This window comes from Echiichthys vipera, assembly GCF_963691815.1.
Source record: "Echiichthys vipera genome assembly, chromosome: 11".
In the NCBI taxonomy this organism is placed as follows: Eukaryota; Metazoa; Chordata; class Actinopteri; order Perciformes; family Trachinidae; genus Echiichthys; species Echiichthys vipera.
The window spans coordinates 24967224-24991714 of record NC_139836.1 but is presented as its reverse complement, the minus strand read 5'-3'; the positions used below and the strand labels follow the sequence as shown (position 1 = coordinate 24991714).

General features: G+C 42.2%; 1 protein-coding gene across 2 annotated transcripts in view; it reads right to left on the bottom strand.

Moving 5' to 3' along the window:
- slc8a1b (solute carrier family 8 member 1b) overlaps positions 1–24491 on the bottom strand; it is a 134151-nt gene that overhangs the window by 7515 nt on the left and 102145 nt on the right. For both annotated transcript variants that reach the window (XM_083922356.1, XM_083922355.1), the window contains exons 6-7: positions 15986–16131; positions 12113–12212 (exon numbers count right to left, since the gene is read on the bottom strand). In XM_083922356.1, coding sequence (XP_083778482.1) covers positions 12113–12212; positions 15986–16131 — 246 coding nt within the window. The remainder of the gene's footprint in view (positions 1–12112; positions 12213–15985; positions 16132–24491) is intronic.

Sequence of the window (24491 nt, the reverse complement as noted above, 5' to 3'; positions counted from 1 at the left end):
TGGCAGTGGACATCTACAGACCATCTAATCTAACCATTCATACCACATTTACACACCCATGCGCAGCACGGGGAGCAATTCAGGGTTCAGTGTCTTGCCCTAGGACACTTCGACATGTGGACCGGGGAAGGTGGGGATCGGACCACCAATCTCTTGAATGGAGGACAACCCACTCTTCCACTGAGCCAGTCGCCACTCAACGAAACACATCATGGTTATTTGTTTTTATATAGTTTTTGTTCAGACCATTTGTATTGTGCAGCGAGCACAGTTTTAGCCTTTGTATTGTCATACGTTATATTAACGTACCCAAATCACAGGTGTTATATTAACCCCCCCCCCTTTTCACTGGACACTTTAACTTGCACACTACCACCTGCACTGGTCATACATACACACTCACTTGTATTTCATGTATATAATTCAATGCCATACAGTATGTTTAGTTTGCTTGTGTTCATGATTATATTTATGTAGGCACTGTCAAATCAAGTCAAATTCCTTGCAATGAAAATTGCCTGGCGATAAACCTGATTCTGATTCTGATTCTGTAACATACTGTGCAAAAAGCCCAAAAGTCCTAATTGAAGATTTGACAAACTCAGCTTAGCCCTTCTGGGGAGAGAGCGGATATTATCTGTCCACAGCTGACCGGAGACACCTGAAGGGCAAAGGATTAAAGGTCTCTGTCTCGGCCTCTCTATTTCACACGACTCCAAGCTTAAATCTATAGTGACAGAAATGTAAAAATCAGACTCAGAGTTGGACTTCTCTGACCCACTGAGTGGCAGGTACAGTATGTGTGCAATGTCAGCATCAAAGTCTAATCAAAGTCTGCAGTCTTTACGCTCGTCAGTGTAGTTGGTTGTTGTTCCATTTGTAAAGAGTCTAATGAATAAATAAAAGAGACCACCGGCTGTTTCCATGAACCATATGTGCACTAAACTGAGCTGAGTTTGGAGAGGATCAGTCTACCACTGCAACTGCGCTCTAAGACAGGGCTAACTGAGAAACGCTTCATTTTGAGTGTCCAATGACAAGAGTGTGTGCTTGTTTCTTGTTCCACTTTTATACCTTTCAAATCAAATCAAATCAAATCAACCTTTATTTATATGGCGCTTTTCATTCAGAGATGTACAGACAAAGAGAAACATCAAAAAAAATCAGGAGAAGAAAGTTAAAAGAACCCAACCATCCCACAATCATGCACAGAGACATACACACATATGTATACGTTCATACACACATTCACACAAACACACACAGCAACGCTGACACACAGACATACGGACACACATACTCACACCTCCAAAAACACTAGCTATCACTACAGAGACATGGCCAGGCAGAGAGACCTGAGGTACAGAGGAGGCTAGGGGAAGCTACCTTTGAGGGGCCAACCACACCGGGAGAGATCCCAGTCCAAGGTCACAGGGAGCACCGCCACAGAGACCACCCCAACCCAGGCAGACAGGAGCCTCCGCACCAAGGTGCAGAGCCCTCTAGTCGCCCGGGCCGGCACTGTCCACGGGACAGCACACCCCCGCGGCCAGACCTGAGACAACTCCCAAACTGGCAGGCCCCCCTTTCGTGTATGAAAAGACATTTGGAAACAGTCATTATCTGCAGTAAATATTACTCCCAGTAATGATGCAAGCAGCAATCTCCAATGATTGGATGTCGGTCCTGCAGAGCATTTTGTTTTGAAATTTTGGAAAGTAAATTGTGGATAACAGAGGCTTAGACATATGCACACTTCAACTTTAGTGGATAAATTACATTCACAAAACCGTCAACAGGTTATAAAAACAGAATAATCTGCAGAAAACCACACTTGAATTGTACTAAGCTCTACTTATAACCACAATGATCTCAAATCCAGTCAAAGTGTGGCTGGTGACACTGAGTGCTGACCTTCTGTTGTAAGGATTAAGTTACAAGACTGCCTGATATTAGAGCCATTAAACACAATTCATGAACCCCATCCAGGCTGTGTGTTGTGCAATTACTATGAATTAGAAAGAGTTCAAACAAAGATTAATGTACTGAAATAGAGCCAACAGTCTCCTCAGGAGCCACATACCTTATTTAATGCAATTAAAAATAGATATCTTTGCTTTTCATAGGGAGCACTGTTCACTAACTATAAATGAACAGTAGAAGGTCAGTGCAGAGAGCGATGGCATTATCAAGGATATTGCTTTGGAACACACACACACACAGTGATGAATTATAAAACTAAACTCTCTACTTGAGTTATGTCACTTTTTACTTTCAGCAGTTCTCCTTCCCTCCCACACAGTCTGTAATGGCTGTATGGAGAGCTCTCTCTCTCTCTCTCTCTCTCTCTCTCTCTCTCTCTCTCTCTCTCTCTCTCTCTCTCTCTCTCTCTCTCTCTCTCTCTCTCTCTCTCTCTCTCTCTCTCTCTCTCTCTCTCTCTCTCTCTCTCTCTCTCTCTCTCTCTCTCTCTCTCTCTCTCTCTCTTCTCTCTCTCTCCTCTCGCGCACTCTCTCTCGCGCTCTCTCTCTGCTAATATCTATATGTGCATCTCTTTATCACAGCCTTGGACTCTTTGTCTCTTTTTTCCCCTGTTCCTGTGTTTTTGGCCGTTTATTACGTGGATGGGCACAATATGGGGTAACCACATTGGGAGAATAGTAACAGTACAATAACCATACATTTGAGTTTGTACTACTCAGTTACTATAATTCATCGAGTACAATGTTGACGAGAAACATTACCATGGCTGGTTGCTGGCAATATTGTTGTTGTTTTATTGTTTTGTTTTTTCACAGAGGATGTACCACATGGTTGCCATGAATGGAGTACAGAGCACAGGACTGTGACATAAGAAAGGGTTTGCATCCTCAGTCCCATGTGTGGTCAGCAGCATGACTTGGTAAAGTTTAGTGAAAGATGGTGTTTTTATTTACAACTCCAATTCCGATAAAGTTGGGACGTTGTGTAAAATGCAAATCCTTTTCAACCTATATTCAATTGAACACACTACAAAGACAAGATATTTGTGTTCAAACTGATTAACATTGTTGTTTTTTTGTAAATATTCACTCTTTGAATTTGATGCCTGCAACACGTTCCAAAAAAGCAGGGACGGGGCATGTTTACCACTGTGTTACATCACTTTTCCTTTTAACAATATAAGTGTTCGGGAACTGAGGACACTGACTGCTGAAGCTTTGTCGTTGATGTACGACTTCAGTTGCTCAACAGTACGGGGCCTCCGTTGTCGCACTTTGCCCTTCATAATGCGCATGTCCCAACTTCATTAACATTGGTAAATATGCAAACACATCCTGTGCCATGCGCCAGGTCTCTGTTAACTGATTCAACATAAAGACAACAAGACAACAATCTCTTCCCAAGTGCCTGAACAGGGTTTTTTAACAAAATGTTAAGCATCTAGAAGCTGTAATGACCGGTAACGTGTCAGCAACACTCGTCTGTCTCTCTTATTTGACTTAGATTTCTTCCCTCTCTCTCTATCTGCTGTTATTTCCTTCCATGCCTGACTTGCACACCGTCTTCTCGTCTCTCTATTTCCATGCTCAGCTAGGCGTTATACTGATAAAGTAGTTTATCCAAAAGTAATTCTCTTCTTCTTCTCTTCCTTTCCGTCATGCACACTCTTTTCATCCTTGGTCACACTTTGCTGATATAGCCTTTAAATAATTGAATATTCTCTGTCACTTTCCCGCTTCATTCCTCTAAATCTCCCTCATCCCTCTACAACCTATTGTCCCTCTCTAAATGCCAGCGACAGCCTCCCTACTCCACTGACTGTGACACCAGCCGTCTTTGCAGTTTATTTGGAGCCAGGGAGGGAAAATAAAAGACAAAATAATATCCCAAGCAGCAGGGAATAAAAAACACAATTACATCTATGAGTTGCTCAATGGTTAGCTTCTCATGCTAATCTGGCAGCTGCTCACTCAGCCCTTTTCTATTGAGAGACAGTAGCATGCTAGTGGACTTGACATCAATAAATATCTAATCTCTCTCTCTCTCACACACACACACACACACACACACACACACACACACACACACACACACACACACACACACACACACACACACACACACACACACACACACACACACACACACACACACACACACACACACACACACACACACACACACACACACACACACACACACACACACACCCTGAAGCCCATCTCTACATTGTTGGCCAAGCAAGGTGTGCGTACATGAGTGTGTCTGGGTGTAGGACTGTGTGCTTCAAGTGATATGAGCACTGGGAAGTTGTGGGAATCAGTCATAACACTGCCTGTTTACACACTTACACACACACACGCACACACACACACACACACACACACACACACACACAGGCAAGAACGTCACACACAAGACAGCCTGTCATTCATCCATAAATCTTCAAATGCAGCCCCAGTTTGTGCCTCTCGTTAGTGATGTTTTGACACTGATGTTAATATTCCAGTCACAGTCATAGAAATAAGCTGCAACAACTGTGAAAAAATAAAAATAAGTCACATTTTTGAGAACCCAGCAGGTCTTTGAACAAACCTCCTTGCATTTACCAAAACATATCCATAATCTAATCCATCAGTGGTGGCGGGCTCACAGAGAGTGCCGCCCCTCCTGCTCTACATCAAAATTAATTAATTTCTATTGACTTTATTTATTCATTAATTGAATTCCATGATTAAAAGTGTGTGGTCAATGAGTAGCTACATTTCTCGACCAAAAGAATACCAGCTTACATCAAATTTGAAAGGCACTGTTCTTTGACAGCTTGTCTTGCACTGGTAGCTGGAGAGGTTCAAAACAGTTCACCTTCTGTGCGATGCCAAAAGCACTGAACCCCCGAACTGCCTGTGGCACTGACTAAGTGTCAGACCCATCACTCTTGCATCTCTCTACATCTATATCTCTGCTTGTATTTCCTACACGTGTGTGTGTGTGCAAAAACTGATTTTCCCCGAGGGATTTATAAAGTACTTCTTAATTTATTATCTCTCTGTCAGATGGATTATATGAGCAGTTGTCACATACAGTCAGTCTGTCTTTTGTCAATCCAATCATTCAGTCAGTAAACAAATCAATTAAATAATCAGTCGCTGTTTCGATCCTACGTTGTCATTCACTGCCTAAAGGATGCAAATTACAGTTACTGCACAGCAACGACAGACAGGTGGTGACGTGAACTGCACTGCGATGAGTGTTACTGAAAAAAGACTATTCATTTGCAAATAGCACAACCATTGTAGAAACAGTCACATTTGACCAATGAAAGGTCGTAGGTCTCTCTCTCTGCTGTACGTTTAAGACACAAAAGCCCATCACTAAAGTGAAATGAAGCTTTGGCACAAGTTCAAATTGCAATAAGGAAGATGAAGAATAATTCCACTCTTATACTTTAAAGAAATCTGATGTTTGTCGTCAGAACGCACAGTAAAAATGATAACAACTCTACCTCTATGTTTTTTTCTTGAACACCCATTACCTACACACTTCCCTCGGGTACATACTGGGCTACTTTGGACACACACACACACTCACTCACACACGCACACACACACGCAGGAGCAGGTGATGAACAACATGGCTTGGATTCAGTAATTATAGGGCAGTGGAGTGTGGAGTGTTTGCACATAAATCTCTTGCTTTCACTTTTCTCCCTCACTCTCAGTCCTAACAATCCCTCTCTCCCATGATTTCCTTTTCATTGATTTTTTTTACCCTCCTTTGTTGGTGGTTGTGCTTTTAGTCTGGTTCAACAAGGATATGTCCTTTAAACAAGACCATGTTGATGTGGATGAACAAAGTTTTTATGTTTTATTGAAATCCCTCTAACCTGTAACAATGTTGGTGCCTCTGGTCCCTCTAGTCAGGGGCATGAAACCACATTAATTAACCCTGCAGACTTTATCTAAGATCACATGCTCGCCCTCTTTTAAAGGACTAGTAAGGAAAGGCATTGTATTTTACTCGCCGATCAGTCTGGTAACCTGCGCCAGAGAAAATTTGGAGAAGGTTGCCCAAGTGACTGAACCCATCAGCGTTGGTTTATGAGAGGGCTCGAAGTGTGACGTAACAAGAAGCGACTGTTCAGAGTAAAAAACATGGCGGCTTCCGCGGATGACAAGAGCGCAGCTATTGAGCAAGCCGCTGGCTAACAATTTTTCTCTTGGATCCTTCTATTGTAATTTGGCCCTGGCACCTGAAATTGTGCCTTCTATCCAAAAATGAACGTTACACAAACGGCAAATATCCGACATGTTGTTTACTTTGATCTCAACGCTCTGTTAGTACGTCATACGCTTTGTTGATCTGAGTGGTTGATTTGGCCTGTCTATCATCAACATAGGTGGTGATAGATAGATGATTTATCCAATCAGCAACCAGTATTTCCCAAAAGATCTCCAACTAAGAGTTTCCAGATGGCTTTGCAGAGCAGATGTGAATTATGCGAATCAATCCATCTGGCGGGGTCATGTTAATGCCATGCCACTTCGATCTTAACTGTGGACCCACTTGATTTAGCCAGCTAAGACTAGCTTCAGCTAAACTTCCATCCATCTGCAACTGCTTATCCCAGCCAGTCCCAGCTGACAATGGGAGCAAAGCGGGTTAAACCCTGCCACTCTATCACAGGGCTGACACAGAGACACACAACCACTCACGCTGACATGCATGTCTTTGGACTGTGGGAGGAATCTTGAAAATGGGGAAAACCAACATGAACACAGTGAGAACATGCACACTACACACAGAAGATTGGAACCCAGAAACCTCTCGCTGTGAGGTGACAGTGCTAACCACTACTCCGCTGTGCCTGCCCCTTCAACTCAACTTAGAGAGCATTTTTTTTCCCACAGATTCTGAAATTGTTTTCTCCTCTTTCTCTTGTGCCTCGATTCTTGAGCGCTGGATGGAGCAGTGAGTGATGAAAATGTTTTTCAGCTAAATCTCAGAACACCACTGTTTACGGCATGAGAATGCAAAACAGAGTGTTTAGGCCCAAGTCTGTATGGGTTATGTATGGAGGAATAGCCTTATTCTATTAAGGTGGAGTCCAGAATGGCAGACTTCTCCCTTTAAGGTACATAACACTACACAGGGCCTGAAGTCAACATTTTTGGCCACAGTGGTTTTTTAACAGCCCAACAGTCGCTCAGTGTTGTGTTGTATTAATGGCTACATGCCAACGTTGCGGGTAGATTGACAGTTTCACCCGTCAATCACAAAAGTTACCCACATTTGGCGCGTGGGCGGATGCGAATTTCATGCCCTGACACTACCTACATAAAAACAGAAACATCTTGCTCTTAAATAATAGCATGTGAATGGCAACAGATGCGGTAAGGACTTATAACTATCAAGCTGCTCACCAAATGGGAACTTGGCAGGCTTGTCACATACATACATGCATACGTGCAAAAGAGCACATTGACGAACACACATATGGTCTCTCACTGTCTCCGTGTTAGCTTAAAATGATCCATTAGCCACGCAACGCACACAAAAAGAAGGGAACAAGGGGGAACAAACACACAACACCAGCACACTGACATTTCAGAGTGCTTTAATGGCTGGGCTTAATGCAAGGTTCTTGCTTTGAGATGAATGTCACAGTGTCTGCAGCATTTTGTGTGTGTGCACACGTATGTGCAGTGTGATTGCCAAATTGTTGTTGTGTTGTAATGACCTGAAGGTTGAATCTTGGCAGATTTAAAATGTCTTTTCATGGCTGCCATCTTAGCAGAAAAGCTGCTCATAAGCTTCAATCGTCCTCTAATTGAACTGATAAACTGATAAGCAGCAAAATATATATTTATTTTCGTATATGAGGCCAAAATGATCGCTGGAGGGCTTCAAGAGCTTAATCTGACACTTCAGATGGGGAGTAAGGATGAGAGAGACAATGACAAACTCTAAATGTCTTTGGTCAAGAAGAAAGAATATTTGAGGCTCCTTTAAAGTGATTTTAATCGTGAATTTCATCTAATACGTTTGAGAGGAGATAAGAAAGAGTAAGGCAGGATGATGGAGGGAGAGAGAGAGCTTATCAGTGTGTATTAAATCCACCAGGGTATCACTGACAGCCGCTCTGGACTTGTTCAAACCCATGAAACCAGCGGTGTGTGTTTGAGGGGATGAGCCGCCAAGTTAAAGCTCGTCTCTATTTGGGCTTATCGTGCAAGTGTGTGTGTGTGTGTGTGTGTGTGCAAGTGTGTGTGTGTGTGTGAGTGGCTATATGTGTGCTCAGTCTGTAAAAAAAGTATGCACATGGTGTGCCCACATTAACTCAACAAAATCTCCTTGAACAGATGTCTGAGATTGTTAGCTGTTTTCCATAATGTCCGTCATTATGTCATTTTCTTCCTTTTATTTTCTTTCTAAACCCCACATTTCTTTTTGCACCTTCCAGGCAGTAATAGGAGTTGTTGGAGCCATTTTAGCTGATTTAGTGGGTGTTAAGTCACTTTTCATATTTTCCCCCTGCATTTGCTCCTCCATTCCTATTCTTTCTCTTTTTATTTACTTAGATTTTCCCTTTTTATTCTTCCTTTATATCAGTAAACTGATCGCCTGGTCTCTTTTTCTTCTCTATCTTCAACTTTCTTCCTTCTTTTTATCTCATTTCCGGCTCTCACCTGCCCACCCATCTGTCCATGCATGAGGGAAAAACAACCAGATACCAAGCCCTGAAGAGGTGAACCTGACCTGGCCTTATACCACAGCCTGGTCCCTTCGTTTCCTCCTTGTACATACATCAGGGACTCAACACATTTGTATTCCACAGGAGAAATCATTAATCTTTGACCCTCCCTCCTATGTTTGGTAATTAATTGGGGGATGGTGAGAGAGTGTGGGAGAAGTGGAAAGAGGCAGTGCAGTAAATGGGGCAGAGAGAAAGAGAGAAAAGGAAGTGAAATATGGGACCATAGTGAAGGATAAGTCCACCTAAATCTATTAAATGCACCTTTATCCTTTCTGATTAAAGTTAAATCAGCAAAGATAAGATGACATAAGTCGCTGTGAGTTACATTTATTGTACCATGGCGTGCACTGAATGAGGATTTTCTGCAATCCGACCACAATAATCTACGCAGTTCACACATAATATCTACTGACTTGCCTTCACTGTAGAGGGGCTGCATTTTATTTGTGTCCTGTGTATTCGTATATGTGTCCTTCCTGTTTTTAGCTGCATATCAATGTTTCTTATCTTTCTGCATCTGTGAAGCACTTTGCTTTAAAAGGTGCAACTTGATGTAGGCTACATATCAGTAGCTTATTTTGACCGTGTTTGATTTGACAGCATTTCTCCTGTAAAATAACTGATTTCAGATTGATCACAGCTTCCTGTTCCTCTAACCAAACGTCGATCTTCACATGATGTAACTAAAAACAATGTACTACATTTTTTTTCTTTTCTAGTATAGCATGCACCTGATCGTTCTCATTGTGCTCCACTCCTTCCATGTTCTCATTCCCGTTCTTAATAAAGAAAGATCGCCACTGGACGTCTGTCCAATCAGCTGCCAGTTTAATCTCTAAGCGTCCAACCAGCTCTTGATCTCAAACACTTTGAACTACCCCCAATCCAATCAGCTTCAGATTTTAGGGCCCCGAAGAACCGATCGTTCTCCAGTTTGATGTGGTTTAGAATCGGATTTGGCTTTTCAACTTCTATGTGCTACAGCTGACCCGTAACAGTTCCTTGAATCCTTTGAAAATTCAATCTTTGTGTGAACCAAATCTAATGAAGCCATATGAGTGAAAGAGCCTCGTCGCTCACACACACACACACACACGCACACGCACATGCACATGCACACACACACACACACGCACACATGCACGCACACAAGCATGCAGTGCTCTGTCATCCTAGACAAGCTAATCCAAGATAAGAGAGCTAAGACAGGCCTTTACATTAATGGCATCAGTTCGCCAACAAAGGCTGGCTGACAGGCTGGCTAAGTAAAGCACAAACAAACACGCACACATGCACACACACGATAAAGTTATTTGAAGGCACTAAAGTGATTGGGCAGGCTATAGACAAACAGCACTCAGCAGTACACAGACAGCAGCAGCAGCAGCAGCAGCAAATTGGGTGATTGTTTTTGTCCAATTGCATTTAGAGCGATCATTTGCACTATTTTAATATTTAAATAACACCAAACTAATACTAAAATATTTTGCTCCATTTCACCCACGATTTGCTCCTCGCTAATAGTTATTCTATCTTTATATACAGTTCATTAAAGTGTTGCCTTACATTCTTGATGTGCTGTAGCTGTGGGAAATAAGTGAGCTTATAATAATCATTAATCAGTGTCAACTCTCAAGGGGTTCAAATCAGACTCCCTGTTACACTTACAATTGTCCCATGTGCAACAGTAGCAGATAGGAACTAAAATTACCAGAGGTAAGTGGCTATAAATTAGCCACTCAAATGATACAGACTTACAATAAAATATTATCCATCCATTATCTATTACTGCTTATGCTGTTATATCTATATATAATGTATGTCCGCGGAGCAGCTTGAGCTGATCTCAGCTGACACTGGACGAGAGGCGGTGTACACCCTGGACAGGCTGCCAGGCAATCACAGCACTGAAACATAGATAGAAAACCTTTCACGCTCCCATTTACACCTACGGGCAATTTAGAGTCAACAATTAACCCAACACCTGCATATCATTGAGCTTAGGGAGGAAGCCAGAGAAAACCCACACCCACACAAGGGGAACTTGCAAAGTGTAGACACGAGTGCAGGTTTGAAACCCTAAACCCCTCTTGCTACTCAGAGATTAACTGTATATACAGTAAAAGAAATTGAGTAAAAGAAATTGAGAAGAAATAGAGCTCATCACTGTCTGACTGAGAAGTGAATGTTGAAGCAGAAACGTCTCAGCAGAAAGAACTTTTTATTTGAAGAATTTACTTCTCTCTTCATCGATGAGATGCAGTAATACTATCCTGCCTCCAGAGGGCAAGTTACCACTACTAACCAATGAACTGTGACAATTCTGCAGTGAAACAGAAAAAGAATGCTTCCTCTTTTTCTTTTCTCTGTTTTCTACAACCAGTTTTATCTTTTCAAGCGAGCTTACTTATTGCATCAGTTCTTTCTATCGCATGTTCCATCTTTTCCTACTCTGTCTTCATACATGCATTCTTTCATCCCATGCATTTCTCTTTTTATGCATGCTTTTTCTGCTTCCCACGCGTGTTTCTTCTCAATGGCTTTTTCTCACTGCATGCAGCCGCTCTCTGTCCCCGTCAATCTCTGCAAAATACGTGGTCTCTCTGACACACCAGGTTTCCTTATTTCTCCCTGTTCACTTGAATGTTCTCTCTCTCCCCTTTCATGCAACATTAACATCATCATAGCTGAAAACAGATCATGACAGGATATATAAGTGTCAAACATTTCACTCTTTCTCTACTCCTCTCTTCACCAAACACACACACACACATCGTTGTTCTTCTGTCATTGTGGAGGCTGAAACACATTCAATCGCTGCCACTACTGCTCTCCACAGAATCGCCCATCTGGTCAGCGTTTGTCTGTCCAAACCATCAAACCAGGCCAGCCCACTTTCAAGTACACACACACACACACACACACACACACACACACACACACACACACACACACACACACACACACACACACACACACACACACACACACACACACACACACACACACACACACACACACACACACACACACACACACACACACACACACACACTTGACTCCAATGGACAATTAAATCATTGCATTCATTGCCATTATTTGATGCAGTTGGAACGATTAAAGTAGCAAACCACACACATTCAACATCAGATTTCTGATAGTTTTGGTTATATTGATCATGAGAACGCACACAGCAGAGGACCACATACAGCTCAGCAGACTATAAAACTGCAGCTGTGCAAGAAAATGTGATATGCCACACACTCTCACACACACCTGCTCTAATAAACCACCTTAGATGACCCCGTTTAAATTAGAAGTTTGATGCATGAACTGTCAGATTGATAAACACTCACACCTCTCCGCTGGCCTTACCTGCGCTCACAGTGATGGCTTCTATGAACTGGTCTCTCCAGCTGTTGGTTCCCACAAGCAGAGCCAGGTTGGTCTTCTTTATCAGCTTGTCCACCGTGTTCTGTCAATAATAATGATGGTTAGATTGGGAGACACCAGCCTGTTAACTGTTCAGGATGCCACCTAATTTCATAAAATCTTTATTTAGCGAAAAATGATCCATTTCTTAGATTGCTTTACTCCTGTCCTGTCAGAGCAAACGCAAAAGTTTTCAGAATTTCTGGTGACAGGAGTGACAGACAAATGGAGACATGTTAACTCCTTTAGTAGTACCCAGGAATGGTTCAGGTCTCAACTGGCAGACGGAGCTATGTGTGTAAGCCTGGCTGGTTTTGAATCCTCCTCCATTCCTCCGCTCCTCTCTCAAATGGGTTTCCACAGATTCAATTTTAGGGCCCCAGCTCTTCTCACTGTATTCACTTCCTCTGGGTCCCATTCTTAGAAAGCATGGCATCTCTTTCCACTGCTACTGTATGCAGATGACAGTCAGATGTATGTGCCACTGAATAAGGAAGATGCTTTCTCAATCAAACCACTTCTGTTTTATCTTGATGACATTGAAACTCAGATGGCCATAAACTTTTTAAGTTTTAATGAAAAGAAAACAGAAGTGATGGTGTTTTGTCCAAATGGCTATGGCTGACTTGGAACCCTTGGCACTGTATGTGAACAACAGTTTTAAACTTGTGGTTTAAGATGGACAGTGACTTTAAATTCGATCATCAAATAGGCGCAGCTTCTTTCATCTAAGACAGTTGGCAAAGGTGAAGCCCATTCTGGCATGTCAGCACTGTTTTGCTGGATTACTGTAATGCACTTTATTTTGGAGTAAGCCAATCTTTTCCTCGCACGTCTCCAGTTGGTTCAAAATGCTGCTGTTTGCCTTTTAACTGGAGCCTGTAAGAGGGAGCACATAACACCCATTCAGACCTCCCTCCACAGGCTGCCTATGCACCTTAGAGTTAGTTAGATAGTTAGGTGTGTGTGTGTGTGTGTGTGGGTGTGTGCGTGGGGGGGGGGGGGGGTTATGGGAAATGTGGTCTCAATTTTGAGAAAAAATATCATCTTATTCCACTCAGTGTCACAGATGTACTCTGTTCCAGCTTGGTCCAACTCCTAATTGAAGCTATATGATGTGCACTCAATAAAATGTTAAAATATTTATAGCCGAGACTTTTTTATGCCTGCAACAGTCCATCGAATGAAAATATCCTAGCATGATTTTATACACATTGCTCCCAATTAAACCAGACTTAATTGGTATATGTATTAACTGGAAATGGTTTATAGGAAAATAGTAATAAGTTCTGTGGGTCTGAGCAATGTTTGTCTACAAAGCATGAGTATGTACAGACAGACTTTGGGAGTGGAAAACACACATCAATATAGGAATAATTTAATTTTTCACACATATTTACATAGGAATTAACAAAATATATGCAAAATAATGTTGCCTATTTGCTTCTTCCCCCTTTTCCTTTCCAACCTTCTTTCCATACTCCCTCCGTCCTCCTTCTCTCCTTCCTTATCTCTGCCATTCCTAGTCTTTATATGTCTTTGTTGGTTTCTTCAAAAGGAAGAAACTGAGATAACACATGGACACACACATACACACACACACACACACACACACACACACACACACACACACACACTTAACACTAATTAGCGAAGCAGTGGGGATTGCTCTTTCCTTTTCTCTCCACTTCAGAGAGAAACTGGGATACTAATTGTGTTGAATGGAGCTTAAGGGTGTCAATTGTGCCTTGAGCTGCTGCTGTGGACACGCACACGCACACGCACATGCACACGCACACACACGCACACACACACACACACACAAACACACAAACACAAAAACAGCTTTTACTCTTCCTTTTGTATGTGGAGTGTTTATTTAACCATACTCGTCTTCCTAATACCTTCTTTCTCATTCTGTGTCACGTTTAGGTTTCCATTGTCATTTCCTCCCTCAGATCATTAGTTTGGACTCAGCTGGACTGGTGTGAAGTGTTGTTTCACACCAGAATTTTCTCTCACCAGTATAATGTCACAAAGGGTACCAAGTAACAGTGATAGCACCTGGTACTGATCCATAATTCATTGCACTATGATAAATCTCTCCTTCTCACTCAACAAGTCTGTCTGTCACTAAAACACGACATCACAACTTCCCCAATTCTCAGTTTTCTATTTGTCTGATTGTCATTCATCCATCATCCATCCATCATCTTCAACCACTTGTTCAACAACGGGGTCGCAGGGGGCTGGAGCCGATCCCAGCTGACATTTGGGCGGGGTACACCCATGACAGGACGCCAGTCTCTCGCAGGGCACATAGAGACAAACAGAGACAGACAACCTGGTTGGACACGTTCATTTTTCCCCCTTTTCTGGCGCGATGCTATGATTTAGTAACTTCTATCATCTATCAGCCACAAATCCTGTCCGTCTCTGCCCAAGCAGTGCTCGGACATTGTTCCAAATTAGTCTGCATCGAGTTTGAAAGACAGTCTGAGGTATAGAAAGGAAATAACCACTGTTACATTGTCCTCCTCCTCCTCCTTTCCTAACCATGTTATGCAGCGTGTTCATGAAGTCGAGCATACTCATCTACTGGCACTGGAAAGGAGTCTATCGCCTGGTTGTGTGGTGTTATTGTTATCTTATTTTCCTAACTTTCCATTATCGCAACTTTTCTTTTCTCTCCTTCGATCTGTTTTTGTCAGACACTCTCACACTGTTCTACTCCACTATCTGTCTGTGGGCAGTATTGTAGGTAACTATAGGATCCGGTGACATGCTCCCATACAAAACTACTTGACAAAGTATAGCATCCTGACAAGTGCCGAGCTATTACTGGGTGTTATTGGCTGTCTTTCTGTCTCGAGTGAGTGCGTAGGTGGAGCGGCAGCAAAGAACATGCATTAGCACACACACACACACACACACACACACACACACACACACACACACACACACACACACACACACACACACACACACACACACACACACACACACACACACACACACACACACACACACACACACACACACACACACACACACACACACACACACACACACAAATGTTAATTGCATTCTAACTTGTCTTAGGAGTACGCGTGGGAGAGGGAGAGCGAGGAAAGGATGCACACAAAAGGGTCACACAGTTATTTCCTATATGAAGTGGAACCGTTTTATAAGTGTGTGAGTCAGTGTAATATTTTAGGGAGGTGATGTGTTGTTCTTGTGTGCATGTATTTGTATGTGTGTGTGTGTGTGTGTGTGTGTGTGTGTGTGTGTCTGCTGTGACCACTCAATGTAATGTAGTATTACTCTGTGTCATTTGTTGAATGTCCTTGATGTTTGGTGATGTGTGTGTTTCAGTGTTTCATCCCCACAGATGATTAATAGTGTTTACTGATGTGATTCGACGGCCATGATGTTTCCTCTGTGTGATGAAATCATCCCGTTGTTCAAGGTCATGCGTGAGACTCGTGTTTAGTTTTTGGATTACTTATCAAAACAGAAACGATGGATGGAGTGCATGTCTTCAGAACAATAAAAAAAGTGAATCGGTCACATTTCAGAGCCGTGTGTGAGGTCATTTGATTTGGTGGCAGTTAAAAGTGACACATTTATGAAGCTAGAGCCAATACGGCAGGTTGGTTGTTTGTCTTTTTTGTACTTTTGGAAAGCTAAGTTAAATTGACCAAAAGTGAAATGGCTTGCATATTGAAGCCATCTCTGGCAATTCATCAATCTCAGATCAGACTTTCATTTATCTGACCGGTGACCACATACACAAACTCTCGCCCTCTGCCTTACCTTGAACTCATACGACTCCTCTATTATGACCTCCAGTTTGACGTGGTCTCCCAGCATGGGACGGCCCATATCAGCAATGCGCTGCTCCTCTTCATCTTTTCCCTTCAGCGGCTCTTCTTCCTCCTCCTCTTCCTTCTGCTGTTCCTCTGAAAATGCCACAAGACAACAACCAGTAGTGGTGTTAAAACGGTTACTTTTACTTGATTTCATTTGACAAGGATAATCCAGTATCCAGTATCAACGCCGCTTTCCGGAGAGTCCTGAGTACATACATTAAAACAAAACAAAAAACATAATAAGACAAAGCCAGAGAATGTATTTGAGTAGAAGTAAAGTAGAAAGTGAAACTACAAATAGAGGAACATGCCCAACAAGAGATGCAGAAAAATATTGTGACACTCAAAATAATGTGATGCCTCTTCAAGTTTCAACAAAGTCAAACTTGTGGGACATCTGGGACATTTGGATTAAATGTCAGCAGCCACACTGGGACAGTAATTGTACCTGTTTCAGTTGTTATGGCATTTTAATGTGTAATAAATGATAGCATCCACCTGGGTACTGCAATTAAACTATTAAACTGTGGAGTAAAGTTCAGTGACGATATGAAAAAAACAAAAAAAACTTTATTAAATACATAAAACCAAACTGTTTGCGTCTCAGTTACCAGGTTCTGGGTGATTTTTTTTCTCTATGACAACATCACGAAAAGGTACATGTACGAACAAATCTTCAGCACTGACACTTCAAACTGAATCATCATGGTCTGACTGAGGTGGCATCTTTTGACCATGGAGCTCCTCTCCGTAGTATGAAAAAGACAGTGAATCTGAATGAAATGGTTCAAATCTGGCATCCACCTTTGAACTAAATTAATATCCAGATGTGTATGTAATTACACTGTCCAATAGGTATGGTAATATTAGAAGATGAAAACATTACAGCTCCTCTCGTCTCATTATCTCAGTCTCTCTGTCTCTCACACACAAACCCCCTCCTCTCTTCTCCATTTTCTTCTTTCCCACTTTTCTTTATGGTGTGTGTGTGTCAGTAATTGAGATTCACTGTAGAGCCTGGACTCACTGCTGGGATCAAAGAGAGAGTGAGAGAGCGAGAGAGAGAGGGAGGGGGAGAAATACAAAGAGCGGGAAAGAGAGAGAGAAGGGCCATGATCAAATTTTCCATGGGGGAACGGTTATCCATGCCATTGCCTTCCATTATAGTGCAGTACATTGTGAGACTGCATCAGCTCATTGGTCATTTGTTCCCCTCAGTTGAGTTACAGCATGGAGCTTATAACTCACTCGCGTGCAAGCGTCTGCATGGAGCACATTTGTGGAACTTTTACTCCATCTCAAGCAAAGCAGCACAGTTTGGCAGTGGGGCCCCATGTGCGTCCATGAAGCACGAGGGCTGCGGGGGGAAATAGGAAAACCTCCCTAGGCACAAACAAAACTTGAGTTAAGAGTCCTTGGGCAAGATACTGAACTGACTGAGTGTGAATTAAAGGTTATTGCTAGTGATGAGCAGACACCTTGCATGGTAGCCCTGCCACATTAGGTGAAAGCTGAGTGGTCACAAAGACCAATCTGAAAATCTGAGATACTGTCTGTTCCCAAAGGAGAGATTTGTTTGATGACTGGTATTGGAATCACATGTACGTACGCATGCAGTACACTGTGCCCATTGTTTGTTTCACACACACATGCCAATTTAAATTTTTAATGGTTTGTTCTGAAAATCACTTCGAAGATAACATTTTCACTTAAACTGAAAATTATATCTCACCTGCCCTTCAGGATTCCCCTTTTAGTTACCTCAAATTCACAAGGAATGTAATGTACACACACAAACACACGTGCACTAACACACACGATCACATACTTTGTAATGGCGATTTAATTAACTCGATTAACAGCCGAGTCTACACCTCGTGCGGGATGAGCATGACCAGGCAATATCCATGTTAGCTACAGTACCTCTCTGTCTCTCTCTCTCTCTCTCTCTCTGTGAGTGTGTGTGTGTGTGTGTGTAAGTGTGTGTAAATGGACCTGACAGAGGTTGAATGTGCAGGGTAAGACGCTGCTTCCTGTCAAAGCTGCTGTCTGTACCATTTATCATTTAGATTTTTTCTCCCTCTGGTGTCCCTCTCTCTGCTACATTGCAGCTCAATTCAATTAAATACAAATGAATGTGCCTTACAGTCAGAGCACATGCACAGAAATATTTCTGACATTCCTAAATACACAAGAAATCAGCAATTTGATATATTTTTATTTGTGAAATAGGGCTTTTCCCCTCTATTTTTACTGCATAATCTACCTCTGCCCTATCCCCAAATATCTGTCGCTGTTATATAACTGTTTCTAATTCCTGTTCCTTCTTTCTTAATCTTTATTTTCCTTTTGATCTACCTTCTGTCATCTCATCCTCTTTGTCTCTGCCTCTTACTATTCAAATCTCCAATTTCTATTCCTCCCTCCCTCTCCCTCTCTCTCTCTGCCTTTCTCTCTAATTCCTTCTTTCCTGATATAGTTTCAGGTCAAATGAGCTTCAGCGACCTGCCAGAGCAAAACGACAAAGAGCATATTTCTCAGAAACCTTGACAAAATAGCTGTCAAATGAATACGTATTCGACAAAGGAGTCCATGTGAGGACAATTAGTAGCATCTCTCTTCCATTAGCAGTGTCATTAGCTCTTTTGCACTTTGAGTAATCTATCTTTTTTTGCCACAAACCCCCAAAAGAGGATTATTATCTACTTGCCATAAGTTTCAACTTTGTATTTTGGAGACATCCCAATATGCTGGTCCTCATTCTGATCCTGAACTAAATCATTACTCGAATCGTCCCATCGTTTATGTTTCTCCTGTCGAGATAAGATAATGCAGACACTAAAAATTAAGAAAACAATAAACAAAAAACATCTTGGTCTAAAAAAGGATTGCAAGTTATGATATAAAATATAAATTTGATGTTGAACTCAAAGCGATTTCAGTCAAAAGCAACTGGACTGGTTATTTGTCTCAACCAAGAGGCTTCATCAGTTCATGTACCTGGATCTCACACCAGTTAGTTGGACCAGTCCCAGCCTGGTCCTGGTCCTGGTCCAGTCCCAGCCTGGTCAGATGTGTACATGAACTGATGAAGCCTCTTGGATGAGAGGTGAAACGTCTTCCTAGATAAATAACCAAGTCCAGTTGCTTTTGACTGAAATTGCTTTGAGGATAACGACGACCCGGACACAGGAGAACATTCACAGGCTTATTGATGTGGAACAGTAAACTAGCCTAAACACCTTGTGGTTGTATGCCTCCACCAGCCAGTCAAGTTGCAGCTTACATCCAAACTGTCCACACTTACATAATATTTGAACTGAAGACATTGAAGGAATTTCATAAAAAGGTATTAAATGTAATTTTTTGATGAAGATCTAAACAATCAACACAGTTAAAAGATTAGTGTCAACAATTCAGTATCCTACCTTCCTGCTTCTGAGTTATGGCGCTGAATAAAGGACAGAAAAGCGTTTTTGAAGAACGTTATGATGTCACAGTGAAGATGACCTTTGACGTTTTGGATACAGAACGTCATCACTTCATAATTTTTTTTTATCCTATCAGGCATTTGTGTGAGATGTTATCATAATTAGCGAAGGAACTACTTGAGTAATGCACGAGTTAGTTGTGGACGTCTGTGCCTAATTTGAAGAAAATCCCTCCTGAGATATTGACGTTCACAGGAATTGGACAGACGTGAGGTCAAAGTGACCATGAACTTTGACCTCCAAAATGTAGTCAGTTCCTCCTTGACTCCAAGTTGACATTGGTGCCAAATAAGAAGACATTCTCTACAGGGGTTACTGAGATGTTGAGTTTAGAAGAATACGTACTGACGGACGCAGGGGTGTCGCACCAAAGTCTGGGCCCTACACTTGAGCAGTCTCTGTGGGCCCTGAACTTAATGAGATGTACTGATACTTTTTGGATGAAATATTGAGTTTCTTCCTTCTTTTTCACTTGGGAAGTATGTCTGTCTATTTGTCTGGATGAAACATGGGTCAGTGCGTGCTGACAAGAGGGAGTGTGTGTGTGTGTGTGTGTGTGTGTGTGTGTGTGTGTGTGTTTGCGTAGTGTATGTGTGGGCTTTCACACCTTGTCATCCTAGTCCCTAGTTGCAAAGGAGTGATGGTAGACGAGGGGGGAGAGAGGAGGGGAGAGAAGGGGAGAGGATGAAGGACTGGAGAGTCAGAGGAAAAGGCTAAAGAGGAAGGAAAGAACTAACAATCCACAGAGAGGAGAGGCGAGGAGAGGATTTTAACACCCTGTCATGTTTGATGGCTTCAGGTTCCATCAAAGGAGGCAGACGAGGACCGGAGAGTAAGAGGACAGGGGAGGTTTCTTTGCCAACTGTCGACAAAACAGAAGGAGGAGCAGAGGCTAGAAACCTCTGTGCAGTCTCGAGGAGGAGATGAGCACATGGAAGGAAAAAAAAGACAATGAGGAGGATGCCTGGTCTTTGACGGGATTAAACAGTACAACAGGGGACGAGGTAAGGAGGGGGAGAAGGAGCTCTTTTTAGATTAGGAGCAGAGGAGAGGAGCAAGAGGGGAAAAACAAGTGGTACCGTTAACAAGTCTACAGGGGAGGAGAGGACAAAAGGAGGGATGGAAGAGGGGGTGAAGACATAGATGAGAAGTTAGATAGTAGATGTAAGAGGAAGAGAAGAGGGCGGAGAAGAGGAGAGGACGTGAGTAAGGAAGATACAATACGAATGAAGAGGAGAGTAACAAAGAAAGGCAAGAAGAAAGGCATTGAGAAGGGGAAGTAAGAGAGGAGAAGAGAATAGAGGATGAAATAAAGGGGTTAGATGAGGAAGAGGACAAAGTTGAGAAGCAGGGAAAAGGGGAAAAAGAGGACACAGAAAAACCTGAGAGGAGCCAAATGAAGAGGAGTGGAGGGATGAAGGGGTGTGTAGGGAGAGGAGGAAGAGAAAGTTTGGTTTGGATGAAGCTGAAAGAGAGGAGGAAGCTGAGGTAGAAAGAGGGAGGATGATGATGTTGATGAGGAGGAAGAACAGCCGTCCGACCCTGATTAAGTTGATGAATCCACAGTCTATTTAATGTAATATTCTGTGCCATCATCTACATGTTCATTTACTACAACGATGGATTAAACTCCTAAATAAACAGAACCACATTAATTTCCAATGATCATCCATCATTACTAATGTAAATGTTATTCATGTACTGTAATAGAGACAGAACTCAATCCATTCACATTGTTACGAGATTAATGATGGGCTAAATGACACTAGTGGAACAGTAAACACCTCATTAAAATATAACACTGACGTTTTTTTAATACTGTTGCACATCATAATACAGCGGTCAATATGTCTGTGCATTACAGAGGCATATAATACACCGATGACTGAACTGAACATGGAGAAACCTTAAGCGTGCAGACAGAAACTGGCATGACAAACATAACCATGTCTTGAATTGATTTATGTTGTTTTGGTCGGGCTGTTTGTACACATAACTACGAAAAGTAACGCACTGGAATTTGTGGGAAATTAACTGAAACGTCTGCTAAACTCCACATAAGGAGGAAGGTTGGATGGTGGATGGATCCCAAAACACAGGACTTTCATCCAGGGGACTCGTGCTCATGTCCCGGCTGTGTTCTTGTCCTGGAAGTATTTAGCCAAACCAAAACCAAAACAAAAGTTGTTTTCGGGCCTAACCCTAAGGGTCATCTAGTTTGTCTTAATTTAGCTGCTACAGTCCAATTACAGCCGCCATATCATCTCGTTAAACATAACGTCATATTTCTTAACGTTGAAGTCTGTAAGATTTTCATCTAGTTTATTGTCTGTTAAGTGACAGACTGAGTTAAAACAATGGTGGGTCATATGATCAATCTAATAAGTGCTTGTACTTGAATTTTCTGCTTTGTCTGCGGTGCCTTTCCAGCATTCCCCTTCTCTCTTCAGACCTCCTGTAAGTGTGAAGCATGTGAAGGCATCACGACTTATTGCGCTGGTGAGGGCTGCCAATCTACTGACATCATTTGTTTGATCATATTCACTGAAGCCGACACTATGCTCCGATAGAACAACATAAATCATCCGTTTTTGGAAAAGAAATGAACGTAAGTGCACGTAGAGCCATTATGTTTTGCAAAAATCAACAGTGCCCGTGTCATCCTGTCCACTCAGCAAAGGGCTGTGTGAGAGCTGACACTCGGGCACAGTTTGTGCACACGCCACAGATCCCTGCTTGTGCATGTTACAATATTACAAGACAACGCCTCAAGCTAGGCATACGCTAGATGATATTAGTAGTTGCTATCTATGAGTAAGTTAGCCAGCCTATCTCTATGTTGCATGTACTCTATGCCGTTTATTGATGAGAGAAGGCACGGGCACGTTCACAGGAATCTGGTGCACGTGCACTGACGAACACTCGTGGAGAGCATGGAGGAGCCCGTAGTAACAGGGGAGGGGCATGAGAGTTGTAAACATTCAAAATTTGAGTCAACTCTATCTGCTAGACTTGCCGACTGCAGCTTTAATTAATGTCAGGGTTAAAAATATTATTATGTAAGTATTATTGCATAGTTAAACACACGTGCGCACACACAGACTGCACATACATGGAGGGCAGAAAAAAGGATTAGGAAAAGGAGGATTAGATGAGAGGACATTGCTGTGAGACAAAAGCTGCTATATATATATATATATTCACACACTGTAACATGTGTGTAATGCATCTTTATAGTCACATGTATGTCACTATACGAGTTGCGTGTGTCTGTGCACGTTTGATGCCGTGTATTAGGACACAGGGTCATCACCCTCTGCAGGGCATGTGTGTGTTTTCAGCTGGTTTCCCTCTCAGCAGTGTTCCTTCCTCATGCTGCACTTTCTCCCACCCGGATGACTGATGGAGGGTCACAGGGTGCAATGAACTCTCCTCTGCCTCCTGCAGTCCCGAGGCTCCTCAAAAACCTGCAATATCACAGGGTCATCTTGAAACTTCTAAAGCCTGCAGTGAACTCAGCTTTTACCCTCCAGAAATAAAATATGCCGTGATGGCCCAAAACTATTCCAGAGGGAGTTAGGGATGCATTTTGTTTCTTTAAAGAGGAATAATTCATCCTGCGTATCCTCAACAACACTGTTAAGATGACTGGATAATTGTTTAAACGTGCACAAAATTAAAGATCTGGCTGCACCTGCAGCACACAAAGCCAAATACAAATCCACACCTGCTCTCGAGAGGTGGTTGAAAGGCTTTCTGGGACACCGACAAAGAAAAAAACTCTGCCAGGAATAGAGGAGGATGAAATAGCTCAATGGAAAAGTAAATCACAAGCCTTTTCATTCTCTCCTGAACGAGTGTGAAGTTGTAGCAGCTGCTGAATTATTTGGTGGAAGAGCACAGATTGTATGCACCGACATAGCAGGGACTTCTTTCCATGTGTCCAGTGGAAGGGGATGGTGATGAAATGAAAACAAAGCTGATTTTCATGATTATTTTTTATTAATTTGATTTGTTTTCATCATATTATAGGTAGGGAAGACTAACGGGCTGATTGGGGAGACATTCGGCACATGTCTTTATACAAAAGAAGAAGCTTTTAATGGCTGTATTTTAGAAAACGCACTGTACCCTCAACCTATACAACAGTTCGTATGATATCTTATGAAATGTTGTGCACAATTTTTCATGTGTGATACTATGAATGTCCAGCAACACAAGTGATCAGTGTGCCTGCACAGACCCCTGCAGTGCAGAACCTTTTGTAGGCAACAAAACTACTTGGTTAGATTAAGGAAAAGATTGTGGCTTATGTTAAAATACGTATGTTTATGACGTTACTTACGTACTTCATTAACACACATTAACTAATGCTTTCACACGGGACACGGGCAGCGTCTCCTGAATGATAGTTCTGTGTTTGTTTAATCCATCCATCCCAACCTCCTCCCCTACATGGACTTTGTCTCTCTTCATACTTTGACTTCCTCTGCACGTTCTGGCAAACAATTATAGTGCATTACTTATCATAGGAATACAGTAGGTACAGACAGTGAATGAGAACAGCCTGACTTTTGATAAGGTAAATGTAAATTTTAACTTCATAAACAGTCGCAGCCCTCAACTTTCCACAAAGCTCTGCTAACAGTAAAAGCCTTATTCCTCAGTCACAGCTCTCCTGTTCTCAGTGAAGTCAAACAGCTACAAGATGCAGTGACTGAACTACAACGTTTCTTACTGCACCACACGTAGCTCCTCATATCAGCATAGCAGATGTCAGATCCGGTGCTTGTTTAGGCAGTACATTAATCCTGTCAGCATCTTGCTTACAGCAATATAAAGGAATGAACATGAAACAACAACAGAGAAAGGAAAATAATATTAGGCTTTTATCTCCGGCTCAGGGGCACTTCACTTATGAAGTGCCGGTCTGTCGAAGACGAAACGGGACTTTAATGA